Below are 12,868 nucleotides of genomic sequence, written 5' to 3'. Positions count from 1 at the left end.
CTGCCTGGCTCATTGTTTTTACATGGTTTGTGTTTGGCCTTGCCTCTCTCCAGGTTGTAAAGGCATATGACCGTGCAGAGCAGGAGTGGGTGGCAATTAAGATCATCAAGAACAAGAAGGCTTTTCTTAATCAAGCCCAGATTGAAGTGCGGCTCCTCGAGCTCATGAACAAACATGACACGGAGATGAAGTACTACATAGGTACAGCCAGATTCTCCTTTTTCCCTATACACCTCACTCACTCACTCACTCACTCACTCACTCACTCACTCACTCACTCACTCACTCACTCACTCATACACTACCGTTCAAAAGTTTGGGGTCACTTAGAAATGTCCTTGTTTTTGAAAGAAAAGCACTTTTTTTGTCCATTTAAAACATCAAATTGATCAGAAATACATTGTTAATTTTGTAAATGACTATTGTAGCTGGAAACGGCAGATTTGTTTATGGAATGTCTACATAGGCGTACAGAGGCCCATTATCAGCAACCGTCACTCCTGTTTTCCAATGGCACAGTGTTAGCTAATCCAAGTTTATCATTTTAAAAGGCTAATTGATCGTTAGAAAACCCTTATGTAATTATGTTAGCACAGCTGAAAACTGTTGTTCTGATTAAAGTAGCAATAAAACTGGCCTTCTTTAGACTAGTTGAGTATCTGGAACATCAGCATTTGTGGATTAAATTACAGGCTCAAAATGGCCAGAAACAAAGCACTTTCTTCTGAAACTCGTCAGTCTATTCTTGTTCTGTTTAGTGAAGCCTATTCCATGCGAGAAATTGGCAAGAGTTTTCTACCTGGTTTTCTAATGATCAATTAGCCTTTTTAAAATGATAAACTTGGATTAGCTAACACACCGTGCCATTGGAACACAGGAGTGATGGTTGCTGATAATAGGCCTCTGTACGCCTCTGTATTTTGTTATTGATATATATATACGCGCACACACACATATATACATACGACCTCTGACCTCTGTTCAACTTTGTGATGGAGTCTTTACTATAGTAATACCAGAAAGACCCCAAAACATCTTGATGGAAGTGCGCCATCTACCTGCTAGCTACACAGGACCGCCCCGATGTGTCTAAGTTGGTAGAGCATGGCTTGCAGTGCCAGGGTTCTGGGTTCGATTCCCACGGGGGACCAGTACGAAAAAAGTATTAAAATGTGTAAGTCGCTCTGGATAAGCGTCTGCTAAATGACTAATATGTAAATATTTTGGAGAACCTCAATTGAAAAGGCTTTTTACTCCAGGATGAGGCTTAATCTGTCCAGGAAACCAGTCCATTAACATGCGCAAGTCAATAACGTGTATCCAATGCGTTAACATCACTAGTGTATCAACCTAACTCGAAACAAATGCTCATTAGTCTTTTTTTGTTCCTCCTCTCTCTCCAGTTCACCTTAAGCGCCACTTCATGTTCCGGAGCCACCTGTGCTTGGTGTTTGAGATGCTCTCCTACAACCTATACGACCTGCTGCGGAACACAAACTTCCGTGGTGTCTCACTCAACCTCACACGCAAGTTTGCCCAGCAAATGTGCACAGCACTGTTGTTCCTGGCCACGCCTGAGCTCAGCATCATCCACTGTGACCTGAAGCCCGAGAACATCCTGCTGTGCAACCCCAAGAGGAGCGCCATCAAGATCGTGGACTTTGGCAGCTCCTGCCAGCTGGGACAGAGGGTAGGGCTGGGAATTGCCAGGGATCTCACAATACTTAGGTGCCGATAAGATATGTATTGCAATTCTCATTATTCTATAGCTATTGCGATTTGATGTTCCAAAAGTATTCAGACCGCTTCACTTTTCCTATATTTTGTTACATTACAGCCTTATTCTAAGATGGATTAAATAATTTTTTACACAATACCCCATAATGACTAAGCAAAAACCGTTTTTTTTAGAAATGTTTACACTTTTATAAAAAATAAATTGATACCACATTCACTAAAGTATTCAAACCCTTTACTCGGTACTTTGAAGCACCTTTGGCAGCGAATTACATTCTCAAGTCTTCTTGAGTATGACGCTACAAGCTTGGCACACCTGTATTTGGGGAGTTTCTCCCATTCGTCTCTGCAGATCCTTTCAAGCTCTGTCAGGTTGGATGGGGAGCGTCGCTGCACGGCTATTTACAGGCCTCTCCAGAGATGTTCAATCGGGTTCAAGTCCAGGCTCTGGCTGGGCCACTCAAGGACATTGAGACTTGCTCCGAAGCCACTCCTGCGTTGTCTTGGCTGTGTGCTTAGGGTCGTTGTCCTGTTGGAAGGTAAACCTTCGCCCCAGTCTGAGGTCCTGAGTGCTGTGGAGCAGGTTTTCATCAAGGATCTCTCTACTTTGCTCTGTTAATCTTTCCCTCGATCCTAACTAGTCTCCCTGCCCCTGAACAACATCCCCACAGCATGATGCTGCCACTACCATGCTTCACCAATAGGGATGGTGCCAGGTTTCCTCCAGTTGTGATGCTTGGCATTCAGGCCAAAGAGTTTAATCTTGGTTTCATCAGACCAGAGAATCTTGTTTCTCATGGTCAGAGTCCTTTCGGTGCCTTTTGGCAAACTCCAGTCGGGCTGTCATGTGCATTTTACTGAGGAGTGGCTTCTGTCTGGCCACTTTACCATAAAGACCTGATTGGTGGAGTGCTACAGAGATGGTTGTCTTTCTGGAAGGTTCTCCCATCTCCACAGAGGAACTCTGGAGTTCTGTCAGAGTGACCATCAGGTTTTGGTCACCTCCCTGACCAATCCCCTTCTCCCCCGATTGCTCAGTTTGTCCGGGCTGTCAGCTATAGGAAGAGTCTTGGTGGTTCCAAACTTCTTCCATTTAAGAATGATGGAGGCCTCTGTGTTCTTGGGGACCTTAAATGCTGGAGAAATGTTTTGGTACCTTTCCCCAGATCTGTGCCTGGACACAATCCTACCTCGGAGCTCTACAGACAATTCCTTCAACCTCATGGCTTGGTTTTTGCTCTGAGATGCACTGTCAACTGTGGGACCTTATATAGACAGGTGTGTGCCTTTCCAAATCATGTCCAATCAATTGAATTTACCACAGGTGGACTCCAATCAAGTTGTAGAAACATCTCAAGGATGATCAATGGAAACAGGATGCACCTGAGCTCAATTTTGAGTCTCATAGCAAAGGGTCTGAATACTTATGTAAATAAGGTATTTCTGTCATGGGGTATTGTGTGTAGATTGATGTGGATTTTTTTTATTTAATCCATTTTAGAACAAGGCTGTAACGTAACAGAATGTGGAAAAGGTCAAGGGGTCTGAGTACTTTCCGCATGCACTGTATGTCTGCGGCAGAGAGACGAGGGAGAGCATGAGAACATTTTTTTTATTATCAGACATCAGATAAAATAAAATCTCACTATTTAAAAAGATGGTGAACAAGCTATAGGATGAAACATACTGGAGTTTTTGATAGGTAGCGAAAGCTACTGAGCAAAAAATAGTTGGATACTTGTACTCAAAGTATCGATTATAATTGTGATTTGTAACTATCGATCCCCCCCCCCCCTTCCCCCCATCACTATCAGAGGCTAGGTGAATGAGGATGTGACGCTGATGTTGTTTTTCCTGGAAGTTAATATGGTCAATTTTATGCTACAAACGTCTTACACCAAAACTGAGAATCTGATATTTTTGTGACCCACTATGGATTCTTTATTTAATGGATTGATTTATTATTGGATAGATGGCTTGGTAGAGTATGATGTAGAAAGATACGAAACAAGTTTTTCATTTGGTTTTTTGTGGAAAGGGTTGCACATTACATGGCTAGAAAAGGATAACAAAAATGCCATGTGCTAATAGCCTTGACCTCTTTCTCTCCCCTCAGATCTACCAGTACATCCAGAGTCGCTTCTACCGCTCCCCAGAGGTACTGCTGGGCATGCCGTACGACCTGGCCATCGACATGTGGTCCCTGGGCTGCATTCTGGTGGAGATGCACACCGGAGAGCCCCTCTTCAGTGGGGCCAATGAGGTAGGACTCATGGAATGAAAAGATGTAGTCTTTATTTAGGATGATATGACTTGTCAGATAATGCTTAATTGTGATGTGATGCTGTGATGCTTCATTGTGCTCATGTGAGGAAGATTTTCAGTTTTTGTCTTCATCAAGATGAGTGTAGGGAGTGAGAACCTAATAAAAACCAACAGAGGGAGCTGTAGAGCTTTGAACGTTTCACTAGGAGACAGGACTTCACTTTTCACCTAGTTTAGTTGTTGTATTGTTGATAAATGTAATGTAAGACCTTCACATGCCTCTTAAACTCAGTCCTTTTTCCTATACTGACTGAGGTGCAGGCAATTTAATACGCAGTTAGTGCCAAATAGGGTAAGACATTCTTAATTGTGGTCTTCTGATTTTTCAGATTGATCAAATTAACAAAATAGTGGAAGTTCTGGGTGTCCCTCCCAATTACATATTGGACCAGGCGCCCAAGACCAGGAAGTTCTTTGAGAAGATATCGGACAGCACGTGGGGTGCAAAGAAGACCAAAGATGGCAAAAGAGTGAGTTCAACAAATCACTTTTGTCAATTATGTTGTTGTGATGTCATAAATGTCCTCTGCAATAGTGAGTGTATATATCCTCAGTCTCTGTTCTGTGTGTGCGCAGTATAAGCCGCCGGGCATGCGGAAGCTGCACAGCATCCTGGGTGTGGAGGCGGGGGGTCCTGGGGGGCGGCGGGCGGGCGAGTCTGGCCACGCTGTCGCTGACTACTTGAAGTTCAAGGATCTGATCCTTCGGATGCTGGACTACGACCCCAAGAGCCGCATCCAGCCCTACTACGCCCTGCAACACAGCTTCTTCAAGAAGACTGCGGATGAGGGGACCAACACGAGCAGCAGCGTGTCCACCAGCCCCGCGCTGGAGCAGTCCCAGTCCTCGGGAACCACCTCCAGCACCTCCTCCAGCTCAGGTAGGGAGAGCAACGCAGCCGCAAAGCTGCATGGAGAACTGGGGGTTCACTTTGAAGCATTAGCGTGACCTTAGACCCATGTCTCTGTCCAATCCTGGGGAACCCCGGGTGTTCACTTTGTTTGCTCTTGCCCCGCACACTCTGGGATTCCCAAGGAATACATTTTTTTCAGTACCGGATTAGACATGATGAAATGATAAAAATTTGTTAACGAACAGCTCAGGTACGGTAGTGCAGAGCCTTAAGGGAGATTGGAACTGTCTCAAATGTTCAACATAAATTTAATGTCAACCGATTTCTGTTTGGGTTTCTGCTCTGCAGGAGGGTCGTCTGGCACGAGCACCAGTGGGCGGGCGCGCTCGGACCCAACACATCAGCACCGGCACAGCGGAGGTCACTTCAGTGCTGCTGTGCAGGCCATGGACTGCGGAAATCTCTGCCCACAGGTAAGTCTCTCACACACACACACACACACACACACACACTATTGCTCCTGGCCAAGTGACCCCCACTAGATTGTCACTTAGTCTATAACCCAGGTTGACAACCTTTACCTTAACTCCCATTTGAGCTGGATGAGCCCTCTTAGGCACAGCTTGGGGAAGTATTGGGTTTGCTAAACATAGGTGTCGCTCTTCAGACAGAGTTGAATAACCTATAATCAGTCATTTGAGTTACTGACTGTTGCTGTTGTGTGTCAGGCGAAGCAGCCGTTCCCTCCCCCAGTTGGCTGGGCTGGTGGCAAAGGGGCGCAGACAGTGACAGTGGAGACCCACCCCGTCCAGGAAACCACCTTTCACGTGCCTCCCCAGGCGCCCAAGGCCATCCACCCCTTGGCCCCCGGCAACAGCTCCTCTGCCCACCAGCACCATCACCACGGACACCATCACCCCCACCACCCCCATGGACAGCAGGGCCTGCCTGCGCGGCCCAGGCCCCGCCTCTACCACTCCCCTATCAACAGTGCCTCCACAGAGAACTCGGTGGAGGTGGTGCACGGCCACCTGTCTATGACCTCCCTGTCTTCCTCCTCCTCCTCCACATCTTCCTCCTCCACCGGGGCCCAGGGGAACAAGGCTTACCAGCTGCGCCCGCTCCCCGCCAACGCAGCCTTGGACTTTGGCCAGAACGGCAGAATGGGACTGGGTGCCTTCTCCAACCCCAGGCAAGAGACTGGGATGGCGGGCCACCCCACCTACCCCATGGGCATGAGACAAGGCATAGACCGGGAGGAGTCGCCCATGGCAGGAGTCTGTGTACAGCAGAGTTCTGTCGCCAGTTCGTGACTAAACTGAGAATGTTTTGTTTTTTTTGAAGGTGGTGGGTTTTTATTTCAACAAAAAAAGTGCATAAAGAATCAAAAAGCTGCTTTAAACTATAGGGGGAGATTATCACTTACCCTCTACCACAGTGCAAAGCCCACCATCTCTCCAACTCCTCCCCATGCCACCCTTGGGTTTCTCTCTTCACTTTGGTTTCAAATGGGATTTTTTTCGCTCTACCATTTTCAGTGTTCACAGGGAATTAGATTTTTCCTGCAAACGATCTTGCATAACATACTTCACAACAGTACTGAAACATCCATTCATTTCACATACAACTCTCACTCGACTCTGCATGGTTTGCATTATTCCTTGTTATTGTCAGCTGAGCGCTTAGAAGTCTGTGGGTAGAAAATGACGTAGACATGATTTGTTAACGGCTATTTAGTAAAGAAATTGTTACAGCACCATAACATTTCCAGCAACTCCTATCCACACATTTGCACTTTTTTCCATATTCGGCAAGAATAATTTTCTCTTTGGATTTATGTTCTCATTTGAATTTTTCTGTTCTGTTGTGCAATTCTACCTGTGAGCTGTGAGACCTGAAGTGTATACTACAAAGCAGGACAAATGAGCTTTTATAAACAACCAGGTTGTTGTCATTAGACCATTTCCATTTCAAGCTTATATATTTATTTTAATAAGTTATTTACAAATATTTAGGCAATTTGGCTGGCTAACTAATTGATCCTGCTTTGTAGTATACCTGTCTATAGAGTGGCAGAGGATTGAAGCATTATGCAGGGAGTTTCCATCTCGCTGGGTTTGTCTGTGTCACGCTTTCTTTGAGAGGAATGTGGATGCGCTGCGCTGGGGGCCAGCCATGTACAGCTGTGCAGCAAAGTGCCATGCTGGGAGGCCCCAGGCCAGTAAAGGTGGGCCCTCCCCTGGACTGGAAAAAGGCCACACTGAAGAGATGTACTTAGGAGCAGTGGCCAGGGCCGATCCACCCCAAACCTACAGTACAGATGTCCGGGCAGTGTCCGTTTTTTTTTAGATAACTCTTTGGCCTTATGTTTTTTTGGACTCTGAAATTAAGGGTGGGGGGGTGGGGAAAGAAGCTGGACATTATCGTTTAAATGAGAAAAAAGCTTTCCTCTATTTTTGCAGTTTGGATTAAAAAAAAAAACATAATTCTTAACAAAGAAAAAGTAGGAAAAAATGGGTTTTGAGAATGGTAATTTGAGGCCTTTAACTAAAACGTGTGACTTGCGAGGTCCAGTGATTGCCGGGCCTTGTAAGTTCACAGAAATATTTTTGTTGCAAGATGGATGGAATTAGCTATGACTGTGTCCCTTCCATCTTTTTACTTGCTTTTCTTTGTTTCTTCAGCATGTGGTTCCTCCAACAGAGCTTCTGCAAAAATGTCTTCTGTTCATCTTCAAAATGAAAACATGCTGAATTTTATGTGACTGCTTTTTTGCCTCACAATTATGCTGTGAATTTTACAAGAATTTATTTTCCCTTTTGATAATTTATTGTACCAAAGCTGTTTTTATAGCACATAGATGTCTGTAACCAATAATGTAGCAGTTCTGCACTTTGACACAAGGTGTATCAAGACCTTTTTTAAATGTCAGTAAAAATGGCTGTATCTATTGCTTTAGCAAAACTGGAACTGTTGTTGAACTCAGTACATTTACTGTTAGCTGTATCTTCAACAGAATTGGTTGTAAGGTTTTTTTCTCTCTAAAAAGACAAAAAAATACAATCAAAAACAAATATCTCATTGGTAGAACTTTTTTCTGTTCTCAAGGACTTGAGGGACAATAAATGCCAACGCTGGTTGCTACTCTGCGGGTTCCGGAGTATCAGTATGGTGGCTGTTAGTTGAGGCAAGTCCTCGTATTCATGAGTTGAAAGTGAGAGAGGGAAGATGTGAACAGTGCATTAATCCTTCAATTTGTGACCATGTATTCAGAGGCTGTTTCAAACGTGCCTGTCTGGATAAAGCTGCCTTAACTACTTTCGGCAGTCTTCATGGCAGTGGCTAAAATGGTTTTCCCCCCTCAATTTAGAAGCAACCTTTTTTGACCTAGCTAGCAGAGAGGCACTGTACACATCCACATTTTTAGGTAAAATCAATTTTTGACTGAAGCTCACACCATGGGTGTTGAATCCAAAAGGAAACTAGTAGGGACTAATGGTGTGAGAAGTGAGCCCTGCCTGCTGGAGTGTCATACTCCAGTCTCATCATGTGATGCCTGAGGATACAGGAGTACTGGCCTAAGTTTTGTACGCGTTGCAAAAATGTAAGGGGGCGGCAACAGCTAGAGGAAAGGTGTCCATGACATCACAGGCTTCAGGTGTTTACTTTTCAACCCCATTTTAATAGCTGAAATAGAATTTATTATGTATATATTTGTATTTTTTTAATAAAGGAAGTTTAGAACTCACTACTTTTTTCCTAATGGTATTTTGAGTACATTTAAGTCAATGTGGAGACCATGCAGTGGAAGTTCTGTGATATTAGTCAGTGGGTAACCGTGCTTCCAGGCCAAAGTAGTTGACAATGCCAGTACAAATGCAAAACTTTTAGGGTTTAAATTAACAGGAGAGTAGATATTCATACCTTAAATGTTATAGACAGGGTATAGTGTGTGGATGTGTCTACAAACCTGAATGACAGCTGTGTTTTAATATATAAATACATAAGCAATTATGTACATATATTACAGGATCTATTTTTAGGTGCATTAAAATTGGCATAAGCTTCCACCGTGGGGCCATTTGCAGTCGGGCTACTGATGTGTGTGTGTGTGTGTGTGTGTGTGTGTGTGTGTGTGTGTGTGTGTGTGTGTGTGTGTGTGTGTGTGTGTGTGTGTGTGTGAGTGAAAGCCATGATCGTCAACAAACATCCAACTTTTACTCCCAAGTGTTCAATATCATTTCTGCTCTGCTCCCTGTTTCATTGGAATACAGGCTTTTTATTGCCACCCTTGCCTTCCTGTCCCCCAGTCGTCTGGTTTTGAGTGATTGGTTACAGGACATCTGACGTGCATTGTAAAGATTAAACGGCATGGGAAAAGATATACCTGTGTCCACAGATTGTAAGATCTAGTCAATACTTGCTCTGTATATGAGAATGTTGCAAACATTGAAAAAAATGGACAAGCCCTTTGTATTATATTCAAGCGGTCTTATGTATGATAAAAAAAAATTATCAACTTGTACTGAGTCTGCTATTTGTTTCCTTTTTCCCTGCCACTTTCTTTGGTTCTCAGATGGGTAACGACTGGAATTTAATCACAGTAGACATGTCTAGAATGCCAACCCAAGTATTTTAACTAGTCTAGTTCCCATCATGACAATGTTATGCTTCAGTAAGGATAATGAAAAGCACAATCTTCACAATACTTCAACTTTTTACACAATGGCATTGAATATGTTAACCCTCCCCACTTGGTCCTTTTATTATGAAAGGATTTCCATCATTCTTAAAATGTCCAAATCATTTGCCAATAGATCAGTTCCTTTACTCTCATGGAATTTCAGGAATGTTTCTCATTTTGTAGTCAAAATGGCACTGAAGAACCAAGTAAAACCGAATGTTCAGGCGCTGCAGAAAGTGAGCCTAAAAGACCTTGGTGTGACATGCCAGGTAACACCTGTGAGATACCTTTTGAAATCAACATCTGAAACTTTTTGCAGTTGCTGTTTTCTTGATGTTTGATATACTGTAAGAGGCATCCTCCTTTGTTTGACACCAGAGACCATGTATTTAGTGTAGTGGCTGAGGTGTTGGACTGATTGGCAGACAGCAGGATTGTATTGGTGTTTAGAAGTACACAATACTTGTTAGGAACTGTCATTCCTCAGACCTCACTTTTCAACTAGTCAAGTGTCATCCTTCCCCTAGTCAAGTATCAAACCTGCACTCGTCAAGCGTCCCCCCTGCATTGTTCAGGTATCACCCCTCTGACTCACCTGTGCATCAGTTCTCACTCTTGCATTAAAGCACATTTTTAAATCGCAATGAGCTTTTCTATTGACCAGCTAGCGATCATTTCTGATTTAATTCATTTCAACAATACAATATCTTAGGGACATCATTGCACGCGTGATAGAACAACATTATGTATGGAAATACATTTTACTGCGATGCTTCCCAGCTCTGCTTCGTCAAGAAACGAAGTGGCACTGGTTTCCCATCTTTAACTTGCTAGCTAGCTGTGTTCCTTTATTGACAGGCTAGCTAGCACCCAAACTACATAGATGGGGTAGGTCTAGTTACAAAGCAGGATCAATGAGTTATAGACAATTAATTTGCTTTCAATTTGGAATGGGCATGGTTCTCTTTATTGCTTAAACCAACCAATGTTATTTAGCTATGGTGATGTATCAGAATTCGAAAAATGTAATAGGTTATCCCAGATCTGGGAAGTGGAGTGGTTGAGTTAACTTGCCGCCAGTGGAGTTCCAATGTATGACATTCATATTAGCTAGCAACATTTTCATTGAAATTAATTGAATCATAGCTAATTATGAAGATAATTGCTAGCTACATTTTCCCAAACTTATAACCACGTTTTTTTGTTGTCAAATGTGCCTGTTTTTCGGCTAATGGAAAAGTTCATCATTGTGCAAAAAAGGTGCAGGGTGAGAATTCAAAATGAGGCTTGACTAGAGCAAGGATGATTACTGACCAATGCAGGTGTGAGGAATGACGAGTGCAGGGTTGATTCTTGACTAGGGGTGGGTTGAGGAGAAGGGGTGATGCTTGACTTGTGCAGGGTTAAGATGTGACTAAGTGAGGGGTGAGGTCTGAGGAGGAATGACGAAGTTCCTGTGAGGCCATCAAAGGTGTGCCCAGGTGTTAGCAACTTGAGATAGTGAAGTGTGGGAAGGAAAGGGGTTGTGTATACAGTGTAAATATTGGGACATTTGTAATTCATCCTTCTCAAACCAATATGTATTAACCCTAGATTACTTACAGCGGGTGTTGTTTTGAAGCCACCTGCAGCAATTTTGGCACTCCATTGTAAAAAAGTTTTGAAGGCATTTGGAAATGAATGTCTACATTCGTTTTTGACAAGTGTATTATATTAGACACCTTAATACATACTTTTCAATTATATTAAGTGAACAGAACATTAACATTTTAACTATACTAAAATATATTTTTTAGAGTACTAATCTGGCCAACCATAGTCCAGGTACCGGGTGTGCAGGCTCTTGGGACATTCATTGGAACCTTTTCATCTAGGTAGTCAGGTAGTCCTGACCATGCCTCAGGACTACCTGGCATGATGACTCCTTGCTGTCCCCAGTCCACCTGGCCGTGCTGCTGCTCCAGTTTCAACTGTTCTGCCTGCGGCTATGGAACCCTGACCTGTTCACCGGACGTGCTACCTGTCCCAGACCTGCTGTTTTCAACTCTCTAGAGACAGCAGGAGTGGTAGAGATACTCTCAATGATCGTCTATGAAAAGCCAACTGACATTTTCTCTTGAGGTGCTGACTTGTTGCACCCTTGACAACTACTGTGATTATTATTATTTGACCTTGCTGGTCATTTATGAACATTTGAACATCTTGGCCATGTTCTGTTATAATCTCCACCCGGCACAGCCAGAAGAGGACTGGCCACCCCTCATAGCCTGGTTCCTCTCTAGGTTTCTTCCTTGGTTTTTGCCTTTCTATGGAGTTTTTCCTAGCCACTGTGCTTCTACACCTGCATTGATTGCTGTTTGGGGTTTTAGGCTGGGTTTCTGTACAGCACTTTGAGATATCAGCTGATGTAAGAAGGGCTATATAGATTCGATTTTGATCTGCGTCCCGGCTTTCACAGCTCTCCTTATCTGAGGACAGAAAAAAACACAAAGAAACAGGCTTCATTATACTAAAATTAGATATAACTGAATATTATGTTGCTATTATCTCTCTGTCCTAATACATAGTCTTCCTTACTATGGACTGGAACTGGAGAATATTTTCATATTGTCCTCCCACAAAATGACCTGCCCTTTCCAGTAGCCTACACTCTCCCTTTACTGACAGCTGGAGCTGCAGTTGTTTCACCCCCTTCCATGGCTGTTATCTACAAATGCATTTCAAGCTTGTGTTTTTAAGTTACAATGATACATCAAGATAGATAGCTAATAGGAAGTTACATTACATTTGATTCACTTAGCTATATAATGGCCTACTGTAGGTAGCAGTAAAGGGCTTGGGCTACATAAAAAAAGAAACGTCCTCTCACTGTCAACTGGGTTTATTTTCAGCAAACTTAACATGTAAATATTTGTATGAACATAAGATTCAACAACAGACATAAACTGAACAAGTTCCACAGACGTGATAGGTGAAAACTGAGGATGGATCATCAACATTGTAGTTACTCCACAATACTAACCTAAATGAGAGTGAAAAGAGAAGGAAGCCTGTACAGAATTAAAATAATTGTTTGTAACAAGGCACTAAATAATACTGCAAAGAATATGGCAAAGCAATTCACTTTTTGTCCTGAATACAAGGTGTTATGTTTGGGGCAAATGAAACACAACACATTACTGAGTACCACTCTCCATATTTTCAAGGATAGTGGTGGCTTCATCATTTTATGGGTATGCTTGTAATCGTTAAGGACTGGGATGTTTTTC

At 43.1% G+C, this 12,868-nt stretch overlaps 1 protein-coding gene across 5 annotated transcripts in view; it reads left to right on the top strand.

Moving 5' to 3' along the window:
• The window catches only part of LOC106603446 (dual specificity tyrosine-phosphorylation-regulated kinase 1A), a 48,686-nt gene extending 39,246 nt beyond the window's left edge, over positions 1-9,440 (top strand). For all 5 annotated transcript variants that reach the window (XM_014197136.2, XM_045717166.1, XM_045717167.1 and 2 more), the window contains 7 exons: positions 54-201; positions 1,404-1,690; positions 3,854-4,000; positions 4,392-4,532; positions 4,639-4,942; positions 5,264-5,388; positions 5,644-9,440. In XM_014197136.2, coding sequence (XP_014052611.1) covers positions 54-201; positions 1,404-1,690; positions 3,854-4,000; positions 4,392-4,532; positions 4,639-4,942; positions 5,264-5,388; positions 5,644-6,228 — 1,737 coding nt within the window. In that variant the 3' untranslated portion in view covers positions 6,229-9,440. The remainder of the gene's footprint in view (positions 1-53; positions 202-1,403; positions 1,691-3,853; positions 4,001-4,391; positions 4,533-4,638; positions 4,943-5,263; positions 5,389-5,643) is intronic.
• The last annotated feature ends 3,428 nt before the right edge of the window (positions 9,441-12,868 follow it).

This window comes from Salmo salar, chromosome ssa04 (genome assembly GCF_905237065.1).
Source record: "Salmo salar chromosome ssa04, Ssal_v3.1, whole genome shotgun sequence".
Lineage (NCBI taxonomy): Eukaryota > Metazoa > Chordata > Actinopteri > Salmoniformes > Salmonidae > Salmo > Salmo salar.
Note: the sequence above shows the minus strand (reverse complement) of the source record. Positions and strands in the feature narration are given on the sequence as shown.